General features: G+C 36.7%; 2 protein-coding genes across 3 annotated transcripts in view; both read left to right on the top strand.

Annotated features, from left to right (window-relative positions):
- Positions 1-21385, top strand: part of itga11a (integrin, alpha 11a) — a 47194-nt gene extending 25809 nt beyond the window's left edge. Inside the window, exons 12-30 of the mRNA XM_027136922.2 lie at positions 11-159; positions 2039-2182; positions 3537-3740; positions 3903-4033; positions 4508-4674; positions 8193-8332; positions 8623-8733; positions 8866-8951; positions 9109-9313; positions 9856-9954; positions 14109-14185; positions 15378-15461; positions 15575-15665; positions 15784-15897; positions 16642-16725; positions 17276-17386; positions 17674-17769; positions 19660-19773; positions 20018-21385. Coding sequence (XP_026992723.2) covers positions 11-159; positions 2039-2182; positions 3537-3740; positions 3903-4033; positions 4508-4674; positions 8193-8332; positions 8623-8733; positions 8866-8951; positions 9109-9313; positions 9856-9954; positions 14109-14185; positions 15378-15461; positions 15575-15665; positions 15784-15897; positions 16642-16725; positions 17276-17386; positions 17674-17769; positions 19660-19773; positions 20018-20095 — 2285 coding nt within the window. The 3' untranslated portion in view covers positions 20096-21385. The remainder of the gene's footprint in view (positions 1-10; positions 160-2038; positions 2183-3536; positions 3741-3902; positions 4034-4507; positions 4675-8192; positions 8333-8622; positions 8734-8865; positions 8952-9108; positions 9314-9855; positions 9955-14108; positions 14186-15377; positions 15462-15574; positions 15666-15783; positions 15898-16641; positions 16726-17275; positions 17387-17673; positions 17770-19659; positions 19774-20017) is intronic.
- Positions 21386-22457: 1072 nt separating this feature from the next.
- mns1 (meiosis-specific nuclear structural 1) lies at positions 22458-27114 on the top strand. 2 transcript variants are annotated; one of them, XM_027137207.2, is made up of 10 exons: positions 22458-22609; positions 23392-23616; positions 23729-23856; positions 23944-24046; positions 24136-24365; positions 24516-24732; positions 24829-24936; positions 25080-25337; positions 25483-25608; positions 25706-27114. In XM_027137207.2, the coding sequence occupies exons 1-10, from the start codon at positions 22592-22594 to the stop codon at positions 25799-25801; spliced, it is 1509 nt and encodes a 502-aa protein (XP_026993008.2). In that variant the 5' UTR covers positions 22458-22591; the 3' UTR covers positions 25802-27114. The 2 variants fall into 2 exon arrangements, with proteins under 2 accessions (XP_026993008.2, XP_026993009.2); XM_027137208.2 differs by having other exon boundaries at positions 22600-22681.
- The last annotated feature ends 858 nt before the right edge of the window (positions 27115-27972 follow it).

Raw genomic sequence — 27972 nt, 5'->3', positions numbered from 1 at the left:
ATTGTTTTAGGATACACAGTGACCTCAGTGGTGTTGGCACGAAGTGGGCAGCTGTATGTGGCCGGAGCCCCGCGTTTTAACCACACGGGCAAAGTGATCGTCTTCACCCTGAAGAACTCTGGAGAGCTTACCATCCTGCATTCACTGAAAGGACATCAGGTAGAAGTCTGTCTCACAAACACATAAACTAGATTTTTTTTGCCTAAACCTACATATAAATTTACATAGACAATTGTTATAAAGATTGGGAATATTTGGAATGTCTTAGGATTGATATATTATTATATGCCATTTCTTGCTTTCTTAGCCTTTGGAAGTCTGGAGTTATTTGTGTATACTATTGACTTTTCCTAAAAAAATATAAACTATTGATTATGTAAAAAAAAGGACAAATCAAGGGTCTGTTTTTTTTTTCCAGTATAACCTAGCCAATATGACCTGACTACCTTATATATTCTATTATGTCCTGTGCCAGTTAGACAATCAAAGCAAACATTAGATCCTTTTTCTATTAGTATTAAGCTACTTTCTACCTACTTACTATTTAACTCTCAGATTCTATGTTGTCTATCAACACTAAAAAAAAATTAATCAGTAAAATAAAAATATCATTAAATAGCAATACGTTTCAAATATGGTAACTGTATCTCTATTGTAGAAATCTGACATCTTTCTCAGTGAAATCTTCTAAAAACCTACATAAACTTTTAAAAATACTTAATACACAAATATACTTATTATATTATAAATATGCATAATTCATTCAGAAGCATAATAATGAGACTCATTTTTACTAAAACTGTACTCACCATGTAGTTAATCACAGTTAAACCTTTAAGGGTGTAATGGTGGTATGTATACAGCTGGTCTTTACGACCCAGTCTCACAGGAAAAATTCAGTTCGGTTTATGTCACGGCATCACCATTATGTGACCTTGACATACCAGAAGCACACTGACCGACAAATATAGCGGCCATGATGTTCTAATTAGTCAGACAGGAAAGTGTTATACAACACAAGCTTAGTATGTCAGCTTGTGTTTTATGTGTCATATGTTACTTGAATAGTGTTATATTAACCTGACATCAAACCATATATAAGCAGTCTTTATTAAAGATGGCATGTGTAGGAATAAATCTTATTTAGTCTTGTGCATAAGACTTTATATATATTGAGAGTAACAGATGCATTAACAATTCTTATGGAATAAAAAGCAAAGTCAAAATTGGAACCATTGAAGACAAGTAATGGTGCAGTAGCAAAGGATAATGTTCTGTGTTTAGCATGAAAATTTTAAATTGTTATTCCAATCGCCTTTAGCTCTTATTTGGGAAACAACATGTAGCCTAGACTGCACAAGAACACATCCCATATGCCTCCAATCACAGCCCATAATGTAAAGCAGACAAAGTTACACATACAGTACAAGTGTCCACACATGCGCATACACACATACACACATTTGTCTTACTATCTTTGTGAGGACCTTCCACTGACCTAATCATTAATGCAGTACATATCAATTAATTGATATGTAATTTTACACCTAAATGTAACACTATCCTCAACCTCAGTAACCTTTTTTCTCTTTTAGTTTTTGTTAAACCCAAAACTCATCAAATGTCAAAATTGTCATATATTCCAGTCCGGGTGAGGATGTTTAGTTTGGTCTGCCTGGATACTGTATAAGGACCCTGCAACCCCCCATTCCCTCTAAACTCACAGGCACAAACTCTTTCCATTGAAAACTTTATGAGGGACACTGGATCCTCATGAAGTGATAAATGCATACGCACTCTCACACACACACACACACACACACACACACACACACACACACACACACACACACACACACACACACACACACACACACACACACACACACTTCAAGAATCATTTGCTTAAGTGTGCAAATCATTCAAGGGACTGTCTTTTATATGTAGGAATTAACATAGAAATATAAAGTTTGTGGCTGCTGTGTGTATAGTTCTGTGGGTTCCCACATTCCAGCACTGACCCCTTGACTTTGTGCAGATCGGCTCATACTATGGCAGTGAGATCGCTGCGTTGGACATCGATGGAGATGGAGTCACTGATAACCTACTTGTTGCTGCACCAATGTTCTTCAGTGGAGGCTGGGAAAGGGGCAAAGTGTACATCTACCGCATTACCGAGCAGGTAAACACACAACATTGCTTTGACTCTGTTTACACATGCATGTCTGTGGAGGATTGCAGAGTTGCAGCATACTTTTCCTCTCTGCACAATTAGTGTTGTTTGGGTATAGAATACCATTATTATAGTAAAAAGAAAGGTCAGTACGCGGTATAGAATTTCTTTATTGATGGGAAACAAAACAAATTGAACCATTTGAAAGTGTTTCTTCATTAGAATCCATCGTTAGTATCCTCTCATATCTGTGCCAGCACAGACAGGCACTTGGCACCTGCCGTCTTGTGACTCATGCCAACGGCATACCGTGTCTTCATTAAGCTCTCAAGTGCACATTGAACTCAGTAGGAAAACATTTGCTCTTTCAAGCATAATTACCTGCAGCTTGCCAAGCAAGAGAGTTTCACTAATAGCTGGAAAAGTCTGTCCGGTGACTATGGATGTGAACAAGAGTTGCATGCTTTTTATTTTTCATTCAATTCAGGTTTATTTCCGAAGACAGACAGAGCACGTGCCAAAGAAAGATTTGAAGTAGAGATGGTTCATATTTAGTCCAGTTGTCTGTGGGATATCTTTCAAACCATAAGGGCAGATGCACAGTTGAGGACTAAAAATGAATTGCTTTTGACATAGATTAAAAGCATCTACTGTATGACTTGCACTTAGGTAACTAGTTAGAGATATATTGTTGTCTTTATGCAAAAAAATAACTTTATTTAATCTTTATATTCTACATACACAGTATATCAGCTAAACCCCACAGACTTATTCTACTTTCCCATCTACTATATTCGTCTTGCTCACACTCCCTTCTCCTCGCATTTTTTTCCCATCCTTTCCTCCTTCAAATTTCTCCCTCTAAAAACAAGTGACCTCATGCGCCTGCAGTCGTAGGGCAGTATATAAATGCGAGAGGGATGATATTCTGTGCAGTAGGAGGGGTGTATGTACCTAATTGCTAACTCCTGAATACTTGGCTGACATGTAGTGTTTATGCTATGAGGAATTGCACCTCTCCTTCAAGCTTTTCCATCTCATGGGATACTAATTGATTTTAAAGGCACTGTGGATATCATCTCACTGACTTCACTATAGACACACACGCTAGGGACTGAGCCACTTAAGTGATAATACAGACACATTTTATGGATTTGACCTTGTCAGTTTTGGTATGTTAATAGGTTTCCCACTAACAGATCTGTGCACAAAGTATTGAAACCTAGTATAATGTTTCAGGATAGTTTGCACTTGGAGCACATAGTTTGCACATTTCCCTTTCATGAGGACGTTGCAATAATAAAGTCTAAATGTTTTGGCGCTTACCCATAATGGCTCATCTGTATTTTCTGTATGCTTCTAGCCCCGTTTTATCCTGGAAGGGGTGCTGGAGCTTGCTGATCTGAGTGAGAATGCAAGGTTTGGATCGGCTTTAGCACCAGTATCTGACCTAAACGGGGACTCCTTTAATGACCTTGTAGTGGGAGCACCGTTGGAGGACGAGCACAGAGGAGCTATTTACATCTATAACAGTCAGCGAAACAGGATACTAAGGAAGTATAAACAGGTATGAATTGGAGATTTTACATTTTGTTTACACTTGCTTGTGTAGGTTTATATCAGAGCATTACCCTTAGGTAAGTTTTCTTTTCTAAATATATTTGAAATGCTCCAATATACATATATTTGAAGAAAATATATTTACAGTATGTCTCTTTTTCTCTCGTAGAGAATCAGTGCAGCTGAGCTTGCTCCTGGTATGCAGTATTTTGGCAGGAGTATCCATGGGAAGATGGACATGAATGGCGATGGACTGGTGGATCTGGCTGTTGGTTCCCTCGGTGCCGCTGTGCTCCTCTGGTCAGTGAATCTGTGCTTGAAAATTATTCCTTCATTATATCTAATCTTTACTTTGGCCAAAGATGACCACATCACAAAACATCTGAAATCACCACAACATTTGGGGAAACAGAAAATAGAAATGTTCCTCATGATGACAGAAAGTGATAATCCTGGTTCTAGCGTTATAGATTAAAACAGCAGTTTTACAACTGAAATATCTGTCCTAAACACATTTGTGTTGTCATAATTTGTGTTGATTTCATTTTATGTTGTGATTTTTTATTTATTTTATTTTTTTTTTTAGAGTTTTGTGCACCTTGATCTGAACCATTTTACCCAGGTGATAGTGTTGGTACAAATAACAGCTACAACATATTCCTTCTTTTTAATAAACAGCTTTAGTAGCCTAGACAGAAGAAAATACTGTAAACACTATTGTAGTATAACTTTGCTAAAGTGCATTTCCCATTTTCTTCCCGTTTTATGCTTCAGGTCTCGCAGTGTGGTCCGCATCCATGCTACTGTCCGATTTGAACCCAGCAAAGTCAACATCTTCAATAAGGACTGTCGGCGAGGTGGAAAGGATGTGACATGTATGTCGGCTATCGTGTGTCTGAATTTCACTTCCAGGACTTTCATCAAACCCACACAGGAAGTAGGTCAGTCCTCAAAGTTATTTATTTTATTATGGATCGTTATGCCAAAGTTATACAAAAACACTCAAGGACCAGTTGACTCTCAAATATATACAGTACCTTTCTCATGACATTTACTGAATAATTCATAGTCATTTCTAAATAATATCAGAATAAGTTTGAATTTCATTGGCTAAGCAAGATTTTACTTACAATGATTTTGACTTGGTATATAAACTCACTGTTAAGAACTTTAAGAACTCTGCTTATTCATGCAAATATCCAATCAGCCAATCATGAGTCAGAAGCACAATACATTAACTGAGATACAGGTCAAGAGCATCAAATCAACCCTCAGAATGGGGGAAATCGCACACAACAAATCTCTAGAATTTAAATACAATGGTGCAAAAAAACAGAAAGTTTTACATATGTGTGTGGAAATGCCTTGTTGATTAGAGAGGCTACCATAACTCAAATAATCACTCTTTACAACCATGATGAGAAAAAGAGCATCTCAGAATGCACAAAACATATGAAAAACATACATCCAACATATGAGTTGGGTGGGTTACAACAGCAGACAATTTCATGGGGTTCCACTCGGTCACTCAAGAAAAGGAAAGGGATTTGAGGCTACAGTGGGCGCAAGGTCTGTTGAATATTAGAAAAAACATTGCCTGTTATTTGCTGTACATACGCATAAATGTATATACACGTTGTATGCGATCTGAGTACAGATAAGCACAGAATAAACTGTTCTGAAGATGTCAATATTTACAAATGTAACTAAAATTAAGAAAAAAGTACTGTATTACGTCGTCCAAGAGATAAGTGATAGCAGTGCTGTTTACTTAAGCTGTACACGGGTTAAATTAGACAAAATAGAATAATTGAAAACTGTTGATCCTTTTGTTGTTTTTTATTTCTTTTTAATGTTGTTTTTCATCATATGAATTATATTACCGTCACCCAGATGTGCACTTTTAAAAGCTCTTTTCATGCATTTTTCTTTTCCATGCAGACTAAATATGGTAAAGCCGTAACTATTCGAATAGCTCTTTATTTTTATTGACGTTCACAAGAAATCCTTTATTATCTGTTAGTGGAGACAGTAACCTAAACAATTACTGCTTCCTCACATCTTCCCGGTTCATCTAGGGTTACTAGGAAGAGTTTGCCACATTTTATGGCTTGATGAATAACAAGAAGAAGATGAACGGCTGAACTCAGTGTAGGCTTTTGATCATCAATGATCACTTTGTTGACTCAGGCTTTGGGCTTTGCGTATAAAAACCTTGAACTGGAAAGCAGATTAGTTAGATTGGAGTGAAACTAGGAATTGTAGATGATTTAGCTGGAGTGTAGAATGATTTTGATTTTGGTATAGCATTAAATTAAAATCTGGAACAGCATATTGTTTAGGTTAAAGTGCTTTCTCAGTCTCACATACGTACTACTTGAGCACATTTTTGTAAATGAAATATCTCATCTGGATATATGTGGGGTTTTATGAAGATGACACACTCTTGTGCTGTGCTTTTCTTATTTTTTTTTAGTGTTTGTCTTTTGGATCTTGCTTTCCAGACACAGTGCTCTCTGCTACTGTCTGTGCCAAATCCAGGAAGTCAATTATCTTGTCTTAGTGAAGTCAGATACTAACAGTACAGTGCATACTGCAACAGGACAGTGAGAAAACACACTTGTTTCTCCAAGGCAAGTCTGCTCACCATAGCGCTGAGATGATTACGACCTGTGAGGCCCACAACCAGACTGACACTTAAATTCTGATCACAAATTTTCTGCAAAGTATGTGAAGAAACAATCAAATTTTAACCTCAGGTCAAAAGCGACATGTGGTTTGGGTTAACCGGTATGACCTCTGAGCATCCCCATCACATTCGTCAGTAGTCTGAGACAAAGAAATGGTCACAGAGAGAAGTCACATTTGGCATGTAATGGAAAGTCAGGGCAGTAAATTGTGCAACACATCTTGTTTGGGTTGTTCTCCACCGATATATTGTCTAATGCTTATTATCTTCAGATTCACAGAAGGGCTTGGGCGACTTCGAAGTAAGCCTTTGTAGTCTGCTTTGAATTGAAATAAATGAGTTTCAATCACTGTAGATTTAGTGTATTATCTTTAGTGCCGTTCTCCTTATCTGATTTTAATCTGCATCCTTGCATCATGGAATCTTTTTTTAAAGAAACCATTGTTATGTATTATAGAATTATTAACTCTAAGCAGAAAAACAGACAGCTATCTATTTAATATCAAGATAAACAGATTCTCCATGTAGTCCCTGAAACTGCCAACAAGCAGACACTTCATTTAGCAAATACTGTACATAAATAGTATTTACTCCATAAGCAGCAAAGGTTTTACAGTATATCATGTGTCAGTAAAAGGATTCATTTTAAGTCTGAATTTAAGACTTTAAACTCCCAAGTTTCAGGTCTCTTGAGTTATATTCATACCATCTCTAGTGGCCCTTAAATCAAACTTATTATAGCCATAAAATACATTGTTGTGCTCTGTAATTTCTATAGAGCTCATCGGCTCAGCCATAGACAGACCTATTTAGCTTGCTAATGATGAAACAGAAATAATGATGATACATATACAGTACAAATTATTGTTTTGTATGTGCTTTTAAGTTCTGCTTGTGGTAGGAGGACAGTCTATGAAACTGTAGTAGGTGGAAAGAATTCAGACCCTGGAGATAATCTTAACAAAGTTCAGAGATCAAAAGGATCTAAGTGTGGATCCAATTGTAGAAGTCATGCAGCATGTGGGAAATGTTGTAAATGTAAGCGGGATGCTGGAGAGCTTAACCAGTATTGAATGTGTATTTGTGTCCACTATAGAAGAAATAGAGGCAGAAGTGTCCAAATTATTTATTATGTAAAAGTGCATTTACTTGATTAATAAACACTTAAGTGAAAGTTTAGCTTGGAATTTGTTGCTCAACAAGGAAACAATGGAAAGGTATAAATTCATAAAAGTGAAGTCATGTCAAGTGGCTTTATTATTGATTCAACCATGTACAACTGGTAAACAAAACGGTAATGATAAACGAGACCACTCAGCACTACATGAGTCTACAGAGAACTCCACAGGCCAACAGTGATTGTGAGCAAATCTTTGTAAACGGCACAAGACTGCACAATACACTTCTAATAATGGAAACCAATCTACCTCAAAGCACACTCAAGCATGATAACAACTCTGCTAAATGGTAAAAGCTTTCATTCCTACTACTCACATGATAATTACAAAGTATATAGAGCAACAGATTACAGCGTGATACCTTAAGGCTCATTTGTGCTGACAAATGACAAATCTGTGTTTGTAAATCAGATTTATTAGCAATTTTTTGGGGTCAATTGATTGATGCTGTTTGGTTCTTTTTTTAAAATGCAGTTTAAAACTTTAAACTGAAATATATGATTATAGAGAAATGTAAAAATGTAGTGAAAGCACTGATCTGACTGCATACTTAGTAAAGGAACGAATTCTCTTGGTCTCCATTTCTGTCTAGGTCTTTGGTACAATACTTTTATTGAGGAGAAGCGGTTTAACCCTCGTGCAGTGATGGATGATCTAGACCGGCAGCAGCCACAAAATCTTTCTATGCTTCCTGGAGAGGAGAACTGTGAAAACATCTACTTCCACGTAATGGTACGTTCCTGCCTTTGACACACTCTCTATACCATTACAGCATGGTGAACTAGATAGATTATGCTGATAACATTGCTTTTCATGTAGTTACATTAACCCTAGATTCTCCTGCTAAACCATGCAGTATATTTCACACCATACTGTCCACTTTACAGTCCAGACTTTGTAGTACAGAAGAGCTGTGAGTCTTCTGGCTATAAAAAGTCATGAAGATTCATTTTCCATCCTTTAAACAAAACACTGATGTGTTGCATTGTGTATTTGAGTCATGTTATTTCTTATTATTCAAGGAAACAACAGACTATGCCAGACCCATCATATTTACAGTGGAAACAGGTCTACAAGATCCGGACACTGGTCCCACTCTAGATGATACCTGGCCAACTACCGTCAGAACCCAGGTTAGTCCCTGCACTCTCTAACTCTTGCAATCTGCATGAAATGTTATGATGTCTGAATTCACTGACAGGTCTTATTCTAGTGTAATGATGGTTTATGTTAAATAAGCCACTGCATTTGCATTTTTACTGCAGCTTCCATTCTGGAATGGCTGTGATGAGGATGATCACTGTGTTCCAGACCTGGTGCTACAATCACAGACGGACCTGATCAGCCGCAAGTACGGTCACATCACACATACACACACACACACACACACACACACACACACACACACACACACACACACACACACACACACACACACACACACACAAAACCACAGATGTACAAAGCATAGCAATTCCAAAAAAAACTCCATCTTTGCTCTATATTAGGCAGTTCTGTGGACAGGTGTTTCGAGTGAGCAGTGCATTGTGTCTTAGACAAACTGAACCTGAAGATAGCGAACGTGTGATAGAGGCATCCAGAAAGAAAATGGTCGTGGATGTTCGTTTGGAGAACCGAGGAGAAAATGCTTATGGAGCCCAACTTAACATCTCATACTCCAGAAATCTACAGTTCTCCACTCTTATAGTGAAGGTATGACACCATAAAGGAATAAAGCTATGAAACAGAATATGAACATAGCCCATTGTCTTGAGAGAGTTAGGACTGAAAAAATTTAAAATAAGTGAAAGAATAGCAAAAGTAAAGGGACCAATTTGAAGTTATACATGTATTCAGCGATGTTTAAGATTATGTTCCTTTCATTCCTAAATAAAGGTTCCTGCAAACATATATACTTTTTAGATCTTTTTAGGTTATGTGATGTTTTTTTATTGACAACTTAATGAGACTCATTCAAGAAAATTATAAAGCAGACAGAACAGTTTCTTTTGCTCAACTGTGCAATATTTAGGTCATAGGAGAGTTGTAGTAGAAAAGCATTACAGGCTTAATCAATTTTAATAAAAGTGAAAGTCACAGGAGTAATATTAATATAAATGTATATTAATTTAAAAAAAAGTATATTATTTTATTTTTAGTTATTTACCCGGAAATAAGAAAGATGAAATGCAAAGAAATGCACTTAACTGTAAATACAAAAACATTTTAAAGTGGTGTTACAATTCTTCTTACAGGATAATTCAGACACACAGATTGACTGTCGCAGTGGAGACAAGTTTAGAAATGAGAAGTACTGTGATGTCGGTGCTCCTTTCATGAGAGCTAAAACACAGGTAAGTGTTTACTTTAAAAATGTTATGGCTTATGGATTTAACCTCCTGAAATATCCACCAGATTTTTATTTACTCTAAAACAAAGTCAACGTTCCAGATCTAGAGATCTGAGCTAGAGCTTTGGAGTCTTTTTTTTTTTTTTTTTGGTGCTGAAATAAATTCATTAAGACAGTAGTGTTGAACTCCCAACAGAAGGAGTCTCTAGTGTCACTGATTTGTTTCAGTCTGTAATATTTCCACTATGGCAGGAAAAAGAGGCTTATAATTAACTTCAATTCATTGTGTTTTATTCTTTATAATTTCCCTGCAGATTTGATTCTGCAATATTTTGAACAAAGCTGAACATTTGATCAGGAAATTTACAGGACATGCATTAGTTAGTGGTTGATGTTTGACTTGTGAGATTTATGAGCTCTGATTTTTTTGCATGTGTACTGCATATGTGAACTGTCTCTTGGTTGCTGTGTGGCAACAAATGTCTCTTCTAAAGTTCCTGTGGTTATTTTCTTAGCCTGCTAATACTTCAGAAAAAGACTTACTTTGGCTTTGCTCTAAATCAAGATTTGTTAACATAAAAACAAGCATATCCCACTGGTGCAAGGGTACAGAAGTGCTATTAAGCAACTTAGGATTAGCATGCTAACTGTGTGTGTGTGTGTGTGTGTGTGTGTGTGTGTGTGTGTGTGTGTGTGTGTGTGTGTGTGTGTGTGTGTGTGTGTGTGTGTGTGTGTGTGTGTGTGTTGTGTGTGTGTGAAGGTTGGGCTGAAGTGTGGGCCACATAAAAGAATGAAGTGTTCGCTAAGACCAAAGAGTCCCACAACATGACTACATTTGTCAGTAAGTCAGTAAGTCGGGACAATGTGAATAAACTTTTTGCTTTATTGCTATTGTATAATGACAAACTTGCTAACCACACATAATATATTGAAAGTCTTAGATAGATAGAAACCCTGTAGAAACCCAAAACTCAGTTAAATTCATTTCTGTTGACTCCAGATTATTTCTGGTGCTGGGACGTAAATCTGCAGCCAGTTAATGTGACGTCTATACACCACTAATGGAGATCTTTTTTATTGCTGTGTGAGCTAAAGCCAAAAGGTGAAACTGAGGAGATTCACTCTGGTTTAGTGACCTCACACAAGACAGGCCTGTATACACTCACTTTACACCAAGACATCAAACATCTCTGCCAAAATCTTTGGTCTGTTCCTGATATCACACTTAGACGAATGAGGATGGTCTGTTGGTAGAGTGAGTCTCTCTCACCCTGTCCACCTCCTTTCCCTCTCTTTACAGCAGAAATACTGCAAAGAACCAGAGGTCTGACCTGAAAACACCACAACTCCTTGGCAACGAGGCAGCTAGAGCATACTGATGAGTTAATACCAAATTTGCACAGATCACTATTCAGACCTTAAAATTATTTCTAAATATAGACGTTGAACAGTTACAAAATCCGTTATTCAGACAATTCTGACTACTTAATTTAACCACAAATATTCACCTTAAAATAAAGTGGGAAGACATCCAGGTCAGTTCCCCAACTCTATTGCAGGACATCATGTATTCACACACGTGCTTACACACTCATTTACAGTAGAACTGGGGCCAATTTAAAGCAATCAATCCAACTATTAGCAGATTCCTAGTAGTAAGCTTAATACAAATTGCTATTATATGTAAGTAGTCAATTAATCCCAGATTTCAAAACAGCCAATTAACTTGATTAACTCTACTACCATTATTCATTGTATTTGTACGTTAAAAAATGATACATTTTTAATATTGTGCCTTGCTTTTTTTTTTTATTCTACATCACATTGCAAGTGAAAGTGTATTTTCCACCACCTGACTTTTTTCAGGCATAAAGACAAGTTTTTTGTTCTAAAGCGGGTGGTCTAGATTCGGCTGAAAAAACTCATCCCCTAAGAACTATACTCAAGAAAAACCTGGCAACCTTGATCGAGACAAAAAGTTTCCATTCCTTTCCTGGACAGCACCAGGAGGCAGAAAGAAGCCTCGTAGCCGCACCACTTCTGCCACTTTTTCCAGGCACGATCCTTTTTCCACATAGTGGTGACAGAATAGTTACCCAGAATCCTCTTCTTTCATTGAGCCATGCTAAAGAAATCTTTCAGAATGTCCTTCCCTACGACATTTTAAGAGGAAAAACTATAAGGAAAATAGTCTCCTACAGTATATTCTCTGCAGATACAGATGCCTGTGGGTTTTTCAGAGATGTCTAGTGGTTAGAGCTGAGTGCTGCTATTATCAGGTGGGTCTGTGTATAGTCTGTGTTAAGACTATCAGTGCTGAGGGATGTGATTAGAGGATATGGGATTTAGGGCCGCTTTAGGTGGTTTGCTGTACCCATAAGCGGTGTTCAGACTGGGATAGGATGCAATAAACACTAGCAGTTTTACTGCAGGAGTCTTTCACATTGACAAGGTTATGGACATCATGGTGCATTGGTTGTTGTGGTATTCCAGACCATATTACAATTCTCCTCTGGGTGTATTTGCCTTAAAAGACAACAATTTAGCATTAGTATTTATTTTTCCTCAGTGTCCTGTGTTGGTGTATAGGAAAAGAAAGAAATGGGCAGTTCATTTTTACTCATTAAATTGCTTATGGGTTCTTTGTTAACAGACTGCATCTGATTAAAAAATGCAATTGGTTTTGATAGGATGTGACACACTTAGTGCCAAGTTCAGCTAAGTGACGTTTACCTACATATATGCTCTTAATTATTACCCAATAGAAAACAATTTATTAGCTCTTTTGCTTTGCTGTTCTCTTATTGTCATTTGTCACACATTTGCAAATACCAAATTAGCTAGCTAGTTAGCCTCAGGACTAAAACTATGCTGGATTTCAGTATGATCTTTTGACTGAATTTACAACTGACAGCCTATTGGGAATATTGTGGACTTCTAAAGTCATGTTTAAGTAGATTACATAGTATCAGGTCCTTCTAACACCTTTTATCATCTCCTTTCCAAATGAAGCTTAACTCAAGTATTTTTTTTTTCTTCTTTCCAGTAAACAAGTTGTTTGGCTTCTTTTGGATACTTATTTAATGCAGCCATCACATTGAGCGTTACATGTTGACCATTTTATTTATATATATATATTTTAACAGCAAAAATAATATATATATATATATATATATATATATATATATATATATATATATATATATATATATTATTTTTGCTGTTAAAACAGAATGTGAAACTTCTGTGCATCCTCGCTTTTGTTTAATAGACTATTTTCACTATTCATATGTAAAACAAGTGCAGTAGCATTCATGCATGCAAATGTTCATTATATATATAAATTTGGCAATTTGGCAGCATTTAATGTTAGCAATAACTGCTTTTATTATTAGCTGCTTCACCTGGCTAGCAAGAAGAGACATCATCACACACATTCTGCATGTTATGTATGTCACAACGTTGAATCATTTTTCTTTATATTTATTTTGAAAGATTCTAATTTTATTATTGTCAGTGGTGCTTGCTTTGAAATTGAAATCTTATATTGTGTAGCAAATAACAAGCTAGGCTCATGTTGTAATATTTTCACTCCATCCTTTCCTACTCTACACAAGAACTTTTCCCAGTGTACAGTTTCTGATTACTCCATTCTTGTGTGTGTGTGTGTGTGTGTGTGTGTGTGTGTGTGTGTGTGTGTGTGTGTGTGTGTGTGTGTGTGTGTGTGTGTGTGTGTGTGTGTGTGCTTATGTGTGTGTGCTTATGTGTGTGTGCTTATGTGTGCGTGTGTGTGTCTGTGTTGGTTGTCAGTGAAGCATCTGTGAGGCTGTGCTTTGGAGCCTGTAGACGCTTTACTTTGAGGCCATAGACTTACAGCAGATTATTGAAGACTTCTACTAAACCCTGTGTGAAAGCTTGCACTGTTGCTGTTGGAAGCGTTTCTATACAATGGGGAATATTTCCCCCCGACCTTAGGAGACATAAAAACTCACTCATGTGTAATCACTGTGAGCTCGCTGAGGGTGATTGGGCAGACTTTTTGCAGCAGTGATAAAATCATATTTATGACCAGATCTAGACATATCAGATTTAACCTACCTGCTTATGTGATTTAAATGTCAATCTGTTCTTTCTTTCTCTTTTTCTTTTCTTCTCCAGGTCACTTTCCGTTTGGAGTTCGAATTTATTAGCTCAGTATTGCTGGACCATGTTCGGGTCCTTCTGGCAGCTGGAAGGTAAAAAACTTCTTAAAAGTCTTTAAAACTCAGCAGTGCCCTTTTGTCCTGTCTAGTGTGGTACTACTTTAAAAAAAAAAAAGTAAATTAAATTGATAAAATAAAATGCAGTTGTTGTTCATAGTAAATATTTAATCATGACCACCATTGAATAAATATATTACCTATTAGATAGTTTATGTGTCAAAGTGTTGCCTGTAGACAATTCTATTGTTTCCAGACATTTCATATTCCTCCATTGTTTATTATGGCTTTCTCTATTATCTCCTCCATGCCTGCTTTTTTGGTAAAATATTATTTGGAAAGGACGAGGATATCCATTTTTGAAAATTACAGAGTCTTAAGGAAATAGGTGGTTTGGCACTGCCAAATTTTGAATTATGTTATTGGCTCTTTTAGAATGCTAGCTAGAAGGGGCTAGGTTTAATTTGACTTACTGACCCCACGGAAGCTGAATTAGTTTAAATGCTACAGCTTCAGAATATCGTCTTACTGCCCAGAAAACCAAAACCTCCTTCTGTTTTATTAAATCTGACATCATTATGAATCGTACTTCCCAAGACCCCAAAACATGTCCAAGATCTTTGCAATCACTTCCTCTAAGATGAGACTTTTTATAAAAGCTATTTATAGCCTTTTCCCAATTATATTTGCGTGGTCTGATCCAATCACAGATTACAGAAAAAAACAAAGCATAGCCTGCAAATGATCATGGATTATGGGTGTATAGTTACTAAGCAGATGACTTTCCATTGTATATTATATTTGATATAAAATCATTGCAAAGCATCATGTTCTTTAGAATTCTACCAATGCTGACTGTGTGAGTGTGTGTGAGAGAGAGAGAGTGAGAGAGAGAGAGAGAGAGAGAGAGAGAGAGAGAGAGAGAGAGAGAGAGAGAGAGAGAGAGAGAGAGAGAGAGAGGAATGTCTTCTCCCCCATCATTGTGAAAAACCTTAAAAACTTCAAGAATTTTCACATGTGACTACTGTAAGTGTCACTTGACTGTTCCCAGTGACTGTTTTACTAAAACATTTCAGTCTGGCATCACTCCGAGTCTGTAGTAATGGCTGTAGATGTGAACTATTATTTCCAAAAACTGATGAGTGAACATTGGAGAAATGTGAAACTAATGAATATTAATGGAGAAGAGAAGAGTAACCACATATTCCTCGTCCTTGTCTCTGTACAGTGATGGAGAAGAAGTGGCTTTTCAAGACAACATAAATGACATCTTCTACACGCTGAGATACGAGGCCGACCTGCTCTTCACAAGGTCAGTCAGAGTATGTGCAAGTGGGTGTGATTGTCTGTAAATCTAAATCAGAGCTCAATGGTCTACCAGATGTTCTGTACGAGTAATGAAATTGTCTCTATTTGTCTTTGTAGAGATTCCAGTCCATCGCAATGGGAGCTCAAAGCCAACCTCGCCATGGAGAAGGCAGAAAACCTCCGTCCACCATTCAACTTTACTTTCCAAGTGAGACCAACTCCCACTTTCTTTCTCAGTTGACAATGTGACATGTAAAAAAAAAAAAAAAAAGAATAAAAAAATATATTAACTTAAAAGGTTATGGCATGTGTTCTGTGTTGTTCAGATCCAGAACCTGGGCTACTTCCCAGTGAGAAATCTGCAACTTAATATTATGATCCCAGAAATGACGAAAAATGGGAATCGCTTCCTACAGATCCAAGATTTTCACATTGACCAGGTGAGAAATATACAATAAGAATTATCAGATCATTTCTCGGAATGCAGAAAGAACCAAAAAGGAATTTACATGTGAACAGGAAAAGTGAAAACGTGAAAAAATGGCATGAGACATAGCATGACCTGCAGTTAATAAAGACAAAATGTTGGTTTCACATGTCTCAGCACTCTCAAGTCGTACATGATAGAGGAGAGCTCATTGTTAGGTGGGAATTAACAAGTGACTAAATTAAGGAGAAATGGTAAAGTCTAAAAAATAAGTCAAAGACACCAGCCAACATAAATTGCAACACAAACCTGTCATAAAACTCTGCTCTAAGGTTAAACATGTCAACATAAAATAACTAGCCAGACTTTAACAATATATTTTATGTGAGATTCAAAGTCAGAAAATCTCATAAATGACTAACTCTTCATGATCATGATCCTATACTTGTTCATTTCACTTAGTATAGTATATTAATGCATTTAACTAGCTTACTAGTATTATTACATTATCTACAATTTTTTAAGTTTTTGAGCAGAAAAAAAAACATGCGACTGGCCAAGAGCGTTTACTTGCCCTGTTGGCTAGCTTATAAATGTCTGTGATTTGTCTAGTACTACATCATACTATAGTCTGCCACTATCTAACCTTATGCTACTACTGATTTCATTTACTAAAATGATTAAATGAAATGATAAAATGAAAATTAAAATAAAATTCGCTTTTGTGATAAAGTGATGAGATGTGTTCTGTCTTTAGGTAGATGGGACTCACTGCATTCCCCCTCAACACATAGCACATAGTCGAGCATCACCAGAGGACCTGAGTCGTGTTTATCGCCTGGTAATGCTTTTTTCTATGTCATCTTTGGTTGTAATTTTGTGACTCATATCACACAGTGCATCTAAAACCACACTGTACTTTTTCATACTGTTGCCTTTGGTGCTTTTGCTTAATTCTAAAATCCTATCCTGTGATGTAAGGGCTATTTAATCACCATTTGTGGCGAGCAGATTGAATGTTGGTCATCTAGCATGCCAAATTGCTTGTTTTATGTAAGACAGAAAGTCTCTACTGCGGCGGTTTATCCTTTAAAATGTGGTCACCCTATTTTCATCAGTGCAACTGCAAATAATCTTTAACCGTTATTATTAACTGGATTCATTAAGTTAACAATGTCTTAATATCACTGGAAGGGGTTTTGTAATGAAGTGTGCCTCTTCATGACAGAGACGTGATCTTGCCACAAGCAGCTGAAGTTGATTTGCAAGTAAAACTGTTAGTGAACTGTGTGTGTGTGTGTGTGTGTGTGTGTGTGTGTGTGTGTGTGTGTGTGTGTGTGTGTGTGTGTGTGTGTGTGTGTGTGTGTGTGTGTGTGTGTGTGTGTGAGTAGAATTACACCAACTCCCTGGCTGTACCGATTCAGTGCAATGTGAATTTAAGCTCCTATAAAGAGGTCGGCATGAGAATCAGTGGATCTCTGCGTGTTGACTCTCTCCATGAAGTAAGTGGAACCTGTCATTCAGCCACTCGGTCAGATCTGTACACCTCTAGAAGCACTTTGTATGAAGAAATGTACTGTGATGCACTGTATTTTCTCTGAAATAAAAGACACACCACTCATGTAGAACTTTCTATTAGGAAGACTCCATATCTTTGCTTTCATTTTGTTATCATTTCTTTCTTCCTGATACTCTTCCATGTATATTACATCAGTCACTGCCCTCTCTTGCAATCTGTGTATCCGTGTGTGGGCCAGAAATGACTATGTGTTTATCCTGTCATGTCCAGCTGAAGTTTAAAACGCTGGAGCTAGTGACGACAGCCTCGGTGGAGCTGAGCCAGGCCAGTCCCATGTTTCTTCAAGAAGAGAGGCCCATCAGACATGTGAGTCAGATCCTCACGTCCACGTGGACAGGAAACTGCACATTACCCCAGACACACTCGGGCCATGAGAATGCATAAACACACCATTGACTGCCACACTGAGAAAATCAGGAAAATTATAAAGGACTTATTAAAGAATTTATTAAAGATTGTGATGTAAGACTAGTTGCTACTACTGCTGTTTCATTATCATGTTGTTCAGTCTAAAATCTAAAATCTTACGCCTTTCTAAAGTTTCAGTGACATAAAATTCCTAGCTTACAAAAGTCCAAATATGCAGTAAATCATTTGGCTAATCATGTAATCATTAGCGATTAACTTAAAGATATGTGTTAGACAATTTGAAAAGTCAGCTGCAGTGTTGATTAACCTTTCCATTTTTGACCAGTGCTGCAGTTTCCAAATAGATGACTGTCAGTAGAAGAAGAAGAAGAAGAAGAAGAAGTTTTATTTATATAGCGCCTTTCCGTAGCTCAAGGTCGCTTTACATTTCACAAGTACAGTACATTCAGACACTTACATATACATCTATATATACACATCACATAAAACATATAATTGCACTATCCGAAATGCTTGTTAAATAGATATGTTTTAACTGGGACTTAAATGCACCCACAGATGTGATGTAGATAGATGACTGTCAGTAGACAGTCAGTAGACAGTCATGTTAGACTGATATGCAGTTCAGTGCTTTAAATGAGAGCAATTCATGCAGACAAATCCAAAACATCAGGCAGCATCAATGTCAAAAACAGGCAAAACAAATAAGTAAATAAGGAAGGCAGATGTAAAACAGAATAATCAACACAGTGGAAAAGGCCTGGAAAAGTCAGATGTGTGGGACATACTGTACAGAGCATTGTGTGTATGTTATTGTCAACATGTGATTGTGATCAGAAGTCCAGTTATGGAGAACGAGTTAGTGGTAGAGGATTCTGGGGTAAGTAGGATTGGTGTCCTTGTTTGTAGGTTTGTAGGTTTGTTTGTAGGTTTGTAGGGGTCCTTGTATGGTGTGGTCTGGAAAATGGAGTTTGGGTATTGCGTGGACCTAACAATGCCACAAAATTTTAAATGTGATGTGTGATAATAAATGCATACTGATCTGTCCATTCATCTTTAAATATTCAATTTTCATCCACTTCCTGATCTAAAGTTTCTTGCACTGTAGCTACTCTCTGAAGCTATGACTTTATTTACATAAATACAAAATAGAGGACCTGCTACAGAAGAAAATTTGATTCATGTTTTTAGAAAATGAAATTGATTGATCTGCTAAAGCATTATACAAGTGCTTGCTGGAGCTGCAGTCCATAGGATGATGACTGCTGATCTATGCACTAAACACTGGATGGCTGAATAAAACTAAATGTTATATCAGTCAGCAAAACCTTTGTAGTTGTTCTCTACACTCATCACCCACAAGTATTCGAAAGTACTTTTAAAACTAAGTAGAACCTCATGTTAAATATGAGAGTACTGACCTGAGTGACTGTGTGCAGATCCTTTAACTTGGTGTAGTGACACTAATCAGTTTGGGGAGAAAGCATCCTTTTAACATATCAGATGGTGGAAGTTTGTAGTGAACTCCAGTAACCTGGAGCCAAAGGACCGAAAGGACCAGCAGACCTTTCTTCAGTTCTTATCCCTCACAATGGACTCTTCTGCCATCTATAGACAGTTTGGTGAATGCAGAACATACAAAAATCAGCAAGTTAGGTTTATTTAATCCTGATAAATGCCCAAAATATTTTTTAATCCTGATAAATGGCCAAAATATGCAGTCTTCCTGTGCCTGAAGTGAGGAATGTTGATTTATCAAACCTTATTTTTAATATAAAGCTTATAAATATATACAACTCAATAATTTAAAGCTGTATTTTTCCTTAGATAATTCTGGAAGTGAGGAAGGAGGAAGATTATCGTGTTCCCATCTGGATTATTATTGGGAGTACGCTAGGAGGATTGTTGCTACTCTCTCTACTCATTTTAGCTCTATGGAAGGTAATAACTTCTGTATGTACTGTATATATAAAACCAATATAATTCATATCAGATCCTGCCATTTTAAGAGGGATGTGTATAATTTCACAATTTCCATTTTTTTTAAATATGTTGTTAGCATGGATACTTATATATAATATAATATATGTTTATATTTAAATTAAATGTTTTTTCACAACTTTTCTTCTGGAAGTTTGGCCGTGGGATGTCACATGGTAAATCCAAGCTATTTCTGTTTCCCCAGCTGGGTTTTTTCCAGAGACAGAAACCCAGGGAGGAGGCAGAAAATGAGGCCAACGGTAAAGTAGCAGAGGAGCGATAACGCAAGCTGCCCACAGGGCTTAACCCGGCCCAACTCTCAGGGAGCGTCCCACTACGAAACTACACGTCTCTGAAACAAGAAGTAGAAGAAGAGAAAGAAATTAGATAGAGAGAGGATATATAAACAAGACCGGTATGCATGTCAATAATAAGAGGAAAAGAAAGTAAGGAAAGAGTCAAAGCAAGAAACGTGAGACGGGAAAATATAGACAGAAAGGAAATGAGGGATTTGCTCAGTGCACTGGACAATCTGTTGCTCATTCATAAAAAAAAACACTGCACCACCTTTCACCTGGCCTGCACTGCTTACTGAGCCCTTGTATCACAGACAAGCCTCCATATATGATCATCAGTCGCAATCGACAGTGGGACTGCATTTAAAGACTTCAAGAGAACAGCTTCTGGGAACATGAACTTTTACATGCAAACATCTGATCTCATGCCAAATTAAACTTCTTCTTTGCAAAGATATACAAGAGAAACCTCAAAGGGCTGTAACTCTCCACAACGGCCATGTTTCCTGGTGCTTTTCTCAAAAAGAAATCTTGGAAAGTAAAAGAGAAAGTGGTGAATTTGAGAGCAGAAGTTCGCACAAGAGCTGACTTGCTTTTTTTATATCAGCAGATTTAAGATGTAACATTAGGCACTGGTGTAAACTAGCTCCTTGTTTTATTTTCAGTGGTTATAATTTATTGGTATGAAAATTGTGTTTTGGATTTTTTTTAATGTCTTCTTGTTGTATTCTGAGACAATAATACATACATTTTTGCCATAGCAAATATGTTTGTCCTTCAAGAATGATTCTCGACTCTTTGAGAGGATGATTTCCTGATTTCCTTTTTTAAATCAATCTTTGATGCACTTTTGATATTGATAGAAAAATGCAAACTTGAATTTTGTTATGAATATCTTTTTTATAACCTAAGCCAGAAATAAGTGTAATATTGCTTCCAAAAGGACTGTGGCATTACCTTGTAGCTCTAGTTTGGCTTTTAAGATGAGCTGTAGTGTTTCTCTTCTGCTTACAAACTCAGCATCTCAACAAATAGCCTTTAAGAAAGGATAGGCTTTTGTTCAGTAGTTTTTTTTTCTCCAACCATGCCCAATGAAAAATGTCCAGAACATTCCATAATGTTCAGGTATACTTACGATTGTTATTTTGTATAGTGTCAAAACTGAAGCATGTATTATAGTCAGAGAAATTTAAGTGTACTATCATTTTTATCTGTATGTCAAAAATAGGAAACAATGGAGTATTTGTACAAAAAGTAATAAAAATGAATACCATTTACTATCAGTCTGTATCATTTCTAATATTAGAATATTTCTTGACACAAGTAAAATCCTCTAATACACAAATTGTCTAGACAAATATTTACAAATTTGATGTAAAGAGGAAATTGATATAGATTTTTACTGCTTGAATTTATCTGCTTATGCATAGACTAGATCAGCAGTGTGATTCATCAGTTCAGGCATTTTGTGTTATGTGAATCAGAATCAAAAAGAGCTTTATTGGCAAGTACATACAAGGAATATATTTTAGTGTCATACGCTTCCAGTACACAGAGACAACAAGATGAGATTACCAAAAAATTGAAAAATAAGTAAACAAATTGTATGCACAGTTGTGTTATATTTGATAGAATAGAATAGAATAGAATAGAATAGAATAGAATAGAATAGAATAGAATGAGATGCAGAGATCTACTAGAATGGAAAGGGTGACAATTAAATGTAAGGTTATTGCACAATGTTATTGCGTAATGGTGGGAACATTTAACTGTTCATTAGGTAGATTGACTGGGGGAAGAAACTGTTCTTGTGACTGGTTGTGCTGGTTTTGGGGGCTCTGTAGCACTGGCCAGATCCTAAAACGTGGATGACTTGGATGTGAAGGATTTGGGGTTTTATTGTGACATTATGAATCACAGATGTTCTTGATTAACATCATAGTCACCATAGATTAATAAATACCACATTTCTACCTGTTAACTAAATATCTCATTTGTTTTGGGTTGGCAAACGCTCTTGGCTAATTTTTCTGATTTTTTTTTACCTGGTTTTCTACATTACTAATCGATGGTGAATAAGTTTTAACAGTATATTATAAGCTCTATTTACTACAGACATGTCAGGTTGAATTTTATTAACTTTTGATGTTAAATGCTAAAATACTTAGCATGTTAGCAGATGTGTATAGTACACACCAGTATCTTTTTTTTATGGGTTAAGCCTGTAGTTTACTGAAGTTAAAGGATAATATCGTTTTAGTGGGTTTCATAAAATTGTAGAAACTCATCCACACTGATTCCTGGTCATAAGTCGGTTCATAAATAGTTAATAAAAAGGTTTTCTTGAGTTTTCTGAATTAGAGGAAATGCATAGCACGGTGACCAATGAGAAGCGCACGTAGATTTTGTACTGACCAATTACAGTCGAGTTTGTTGGTACGAAGGGTTGCCTGTTGGTTTCCACGGTAACGACTTACAAACAAATGGAGGACAAAAACATGGTAGGTACCTAGCAGTTTGTTGGTAACTTTATCAATGCGTTTCTGTTCCACAGACAACTGTACTGACCTGAGGTACGAATTATTCACGACTAGGGTGGTAAATAATTCCTGATGTTAAAGAGCAGAAAGAATAATTCACTTTTTTTAGCTGCTTTGTGAGTTTAAAGTTGTTAAACTCCACATGTTAAATGGCATGCTAGGTAGTTTACCTTAAACTTTACTCTTTTTTTTAGCATAAAACACATCGGAATTTAAATAATAATATTAATAGTATATTTTAAATATAAAATAATAGTTAAAATACTAGATAACAAATGCAGCATCGAGATATTTGGTGATGTTTAGCCTTGAGGAAAGAAATGAACATAACATTTACTTAACAAAACGTGAAAATGGCTAAGGGGACCTCAGTAATGATATGCTCTATTTGGCTGATGAAAGCAGAAATTTAACTATTAATAAAATAAAGAAAACATCGAATAAAATGGTGAAGAATGTGCGCATGCGCAGACCGGGGCGTTAATTAACTTTATCAGGAAAGTTTAATTGTATTTAAGGAACTGTTTTGTTGGTGGAAATGTGTAAAACTATTAACAACTAAATATATACATGCGGTCAATCATGGGGATCCTTGGATAAATGACCTGGATGACATTCCTGTTTAAAGCAGAATGTGCATTTGTTGTTTTTATTTTTTTTTTTAAAAAAGGCTGGGCTTGAGCAATGTTGAATGTTCTTGAAACTTTGTTGGCTTACAATTTTTAATTGCTGTTCATCTCCAGGCTGCAATGAGCCAGCGGCGCATCATGTCTCACAGCTTGCACGAGCGAGCAATCGCCAATTTCAGGCAACAGGAGGAGAAACGTGAGGATCACAAGAGACGTGTGACCAAAGATAAGCAGATTCGTGCCAATCTCAAAAATGAAGAGAGAGTGGAGATGAAAAGGTATCTGCGCACATTGCAAGATGAGGAGTATGAGAGACAAATGGAGGAATCTTACTTAAAGGTTTGATGTTGTCTTTCATTGAAAGTTTTTTGCATCGTACAAACATATGAGCGGTCATCATATACTCTGTATTTACTGTGAATGTAGGCTTTAGTCCATTTTGTTTTTACAGGCAGAGCAGGACAGGATGCACAAGGAGAAGCTATTGGAGCAGGAGGAGAGGATGGCAAAAGAACTGGCCCGTATAAACTATGAGAAAATTCGAGATGAGAAAATGAGGCAGTGCATCAAAGCAAACAGGTGGATAGTGATGAAAAACTACATCGTTAATTTTGTTGTCATTCTGTGCAGTTCATTTATTATTCACCTACTTTCTGTTCACTGTAGTGTGGAGATTCGGGAGTTAGAGGCAAAGCTGAAATCGGCTTATCTAAACAGAGCAAGAGCAGCACAAATAGCTGAGAAAGAGGCTATCAGGTTTGAGGCCATGGTGAGTGCAAGCTTTCTGAACATTAAAAGTCCTTAAATATGAAGGAAAAGTTTGACCTTTTTTACTTTTGTGTATGTGTTGCATTACAGAAGGAGCAAGCTGACATTGTGCGCAGGATGAAGAGTGAAGAGGAGCAAGCAGCAATAGAGCAGGAGAAGCAGGAGCAGAGGCGCTATGAGGAAGTGGTTTGCTATCAGCAGGAACTAGTGAAGCAGCTGGAGGAGAGGGAGAGGATGAGACAGGAGTCATATGATGAGTTCCTCAAGGAGAAACTCATGGTGGATGAAATTGTGCGAAAGATATATGAGGAAGATCGCAAGTGAGATGATGTTTATTGTAATATTTTTCTTGACTGCAATATGATTTTTTTCTATATACTTCTCTTACTGCCTGGTTTATTGAGATTAGCAGTACGTTTAGCAAATTATCAAATATGATGATCTTTGTTGTGGATTGTTTTGTTTTCTAGGAAGCATGAGCTCCGGCTCGAAATGGTCACGGCCACACAGCGATACATTGAAGAGTTCAAAAAGCAGCAGGCTGAGTGGAGGCGCCTGGAAAGAGAGAAAATGGAGGAGGAGAACCGGCGAATTTTGGAGTATGCTAAATACCAGGAGAGGAAAGAAGAGGACAGGATGACTAGTGTTAGACAGAGAGACACAATTAAAGAGAAACTTCAAAAGTTTGTGGGTGACTCGTGACTATAAAATTAGAATCCTCAGATTTGTCAGTAAACAGTATTGATGAATAAATTCTGAAAAAATCCTTTGCTGTCCTTTTAGCTGACTGAGAAGATTGAAAATGAACAGAGGCAGCGGGAAGAGATGGACCGTGCCCGTGATCTGCTTTGTCTTGAGGAGCAGGCAGAGGCTGACAGACAGAAAGAAATTGTGAGAATCTGTCTTCCAATTCTTCTAAAAACTTTAAAGCCAAATATTAATTTACTCATGTTTGTTTATTTAAAACATGATTGTGCTAAAGCAGCATCTTTCACCAAAATAGCCATGTTTCTTAATTTTCTTTTTCCCCACAGGAGGAGATGGAGCGGAGAATCCGGCAGAGGCTGGAGCTGCAGCAGACCTGCCAGGAACAGTTGGCCTTTAAACAACTGCGCCTTCAGGCTGAAAAGGAGGAGGAGGAAGCTTTCAGGCTCACGATGCTGGCCAAGTTTGCTGAAGACGACCGCATTGAGCAGATGAACGCTCAGAAGCGGCGCATGAAACAGCAGGAGCACAAACGTGCTGTGGAGCAGCTAATGGAGGAGAGGAAACAGAAATACCTGGCTGATAAGGTGAAGCTTAAATCATGGGTTAGGCAGTAGAGATGTAGTGCCCATTTTTTGTCTGATGTGCAGCATATATATTGATATATTAATATAAATTGAGGTGTGATGTTTTAGATGGAGATATTCATCTGTGATGTTTGTGTGTGTATAGGAGAGAGAGGCAGAGGAGCGAGCAATTGAACAGGAGAGAGAAACTCAGCGTCGAGAGATCATCGAGGAGGAGAGACTGAAGCTCCTCAGGCTTCACGCTACAAAGCTGTTGGGGTACCTACCAAAGGTAAAGAAACCAGGCAATCGCCTTATTATTAAATAACATTTTATACGTTTGTGTGACTGACTGTACTTAAATTTTTATTTTTTTTATTTTTTTTTAGGGAATTTTTAGGGAGGATGATTTGGAGCATTTTGGTGAAGACTTCAAGAGCAGTTTCCGGACGTTCGACAAGAGCTGTGGAGAGGATGAGCAATAACGCTGATCAACTTGTGACCACTAGATGGCAGACATAAATGATTTTACAAGTAGTTTATTACTAGTTCTAAGCAAAGAGCTTTTTACATTTTAAAATCACATAGTGTAATAAACTGTCCAAAGTATAAATATACAAGAAAAACATCCTGAATTAGGAGGAAGCACTCATTGTCATGCTTCTCAGGCACCCCATGACCCGAGTAGTTCGGATAAGCAGTAGAAAATGAGTGAGAGTGAGAGTATTAGAAATAATTTACATATTTAAAAACAGCATTGAAACAATCCCAGGTTTGCTCTTAATCTTTGAGGAAATTCTTTTTTCTAAGCTATTGTTTTTAATGGTTTGACTTTGTGACTACCTTTTAATAATCTAGTGAAATATTTTGAAATTATATAGACTGCATTTCACTACATAGGAAATAAAAGTAAAAGGGATTAGAGAGTAATACACATAGGGATCTTCTTATTTCCATTAAGGTGCTGTTTGAGAGTTATTTGTGCCTTTATTTTGTCCAAGGAGCTTAGCATTTGATAAATATGCATTTTTGACCTGGTTCCTCTTCAGATATTCATATGCTTTCTAATAAGTTAACAGTAAATTAATCCAGTAAGCAATCAGAACATTTAGAGATTCTCTTATAACTAATACAGGAAGTAAATAATTAAGAAATAAAACACAATTTGCAGTTTACAATTTTGCATGAACAGCTATACTCTTAACTATGGCTGTCAAATATAATGTCGTTGAACATCCACAAGTCCTCTGAAGACTCAGAAACCTTCCTGACTGTTAAACCAAGCTCAGACACTGGAGAACTCTTCCATAAATTTGAAATAAATATCATCTTATTAAAAATGTCACTATGTAGTATTATATATTGTTGGAGTTTATATTGAGTGTTCCACTTGCAGTTTAGTCTGCAGTTTAGTTATTTTTTTTTTTAAATACATAAAATAAATGTACATGAATAAAGTGATTTCTGAAGTGCACAGAAGTAAACAACAGGTGTGGCAAACTATTTTAAAAAGATTCCCTGCAAATAATAATGCATGTTACTTTATATTTCATTAACTAAAAACATGAAAAGTCATCGAGTCTGAACATCCTCCTTGTTGTAAAGTCTAAGAACTTTATTAACTTGTTAGACCTTAATTGACTCATTAGAACTCAGATAAAGTATTGTCATTAGTAATAAGTTTTTTAGAGAATTGTCAGCTCCCTTACTCCTTTGCTCTTAGTCCTTGTGAATGAACTGTTATTAATATTACCAAATGTATTTTGATATAAACCTGTGATTTGTCTTGCAACTGGAACTTTTCATATTTTTTGATCAAACTGTTTTGGGAATTTATTACATTAAAATAGTTGACTTCTTAGAGAACATAATTTGCTTTTATAGCAGTCAAAATGTATAAGTTAGCTACACCCAGAGGAACAGCTGGTAACCTTCTTCCAAAAATGAACATAGCTCTACTGCTTGACTGACACTGAGTAGAAGCAGGTTCATGATCATCACAGAATCTAATCAGATGTGATGGTTTGTGCACAGCCTTTGAGCCTTGAGCATCTTGTCAACTGCCAATCATACCTAGCTTCACAGATCCTGTCTGAATTCAATTCTAAGATGCCGGGTTCCTCTGCAAATAATTTCTACGTCTGTGTTGATGTTTCTGCATCATGTCAGCGCCTTCTATACTATAGCCTATGTATAGAAACCAGACATGTTCATATGGAAAGATAAACTACAAATGGTGAGAAAAATGTGCTTTGCTTCCATAAAAAAGCTTGGTGTTTCAGTTAGTCCAGTTCTTCATGTCATTCATGCAGAAGTTATTGAGATGACAGCTCAGACAGATGTAAACGTAAGCATACAGAATACACAAAAGTATACACACAAGTTCACACCCCAGGAGGCTATACAGTATAAACACTCAGAGCCACTGCTGAGTCTTTTCAACATTTATGAATGCCTCAGTATGAGATATGACTTTTATGTCATTTATGTCATTTTATGTTTAACCAACAAATACAGCAATAATATGGTTTCCAAAGGTCAATAGAAAAAGAAAATAATCTGAACATTTTATTAGTCCTTATTGTGCCAAGCATTGACTCAGAAGTGATTCAGACCTACTCTGGGAATTAGTGTTTCCTCTATAATTCCAAGACCT

The sequence above is a fragment of the Tachysurus fulvidraco genome, chromosome 1 (assembly GCF_022655615.1).
Source record: "Tachysurus fulvidraco isolate hzauxx_2018 chromosome 1, HZAU_PFXX_2.0, whole genome shotgun sequence".
In the NCBI taxonomy this organism is placed as follows: Eukaryota; Metazoa; Chordata; class Actinopteri; order Siluriformes; family Bagridae; genus Tachysurus; species Tachysurus fulvidraco.
The sequence above is the reverse complement of the archived record's forward strand: the minus strand, read 5'-3'. Positions and strand labels throughout refer to the sequence as shown.

Bases quoted from the DNA above. Each gene is read 5' to 3' on its own strand.
- mns1 (XM_027137207.2), top strand. The intron at 24,366-24,515 runs GTGAGATGATGT...TTTGTTTTCTAG, and splicing joins ATATATGAGGAAGATCGCAA to GAAGCATGAGCTCCGGCTCG. The intron at 24,733-24,828 runs GTGGGTGACTCG...CTGTCCTTTTAG, and splicing joins AAGAGAAACTTCAAAAGTTT to CTGACTGAGAAGATTGAAAA.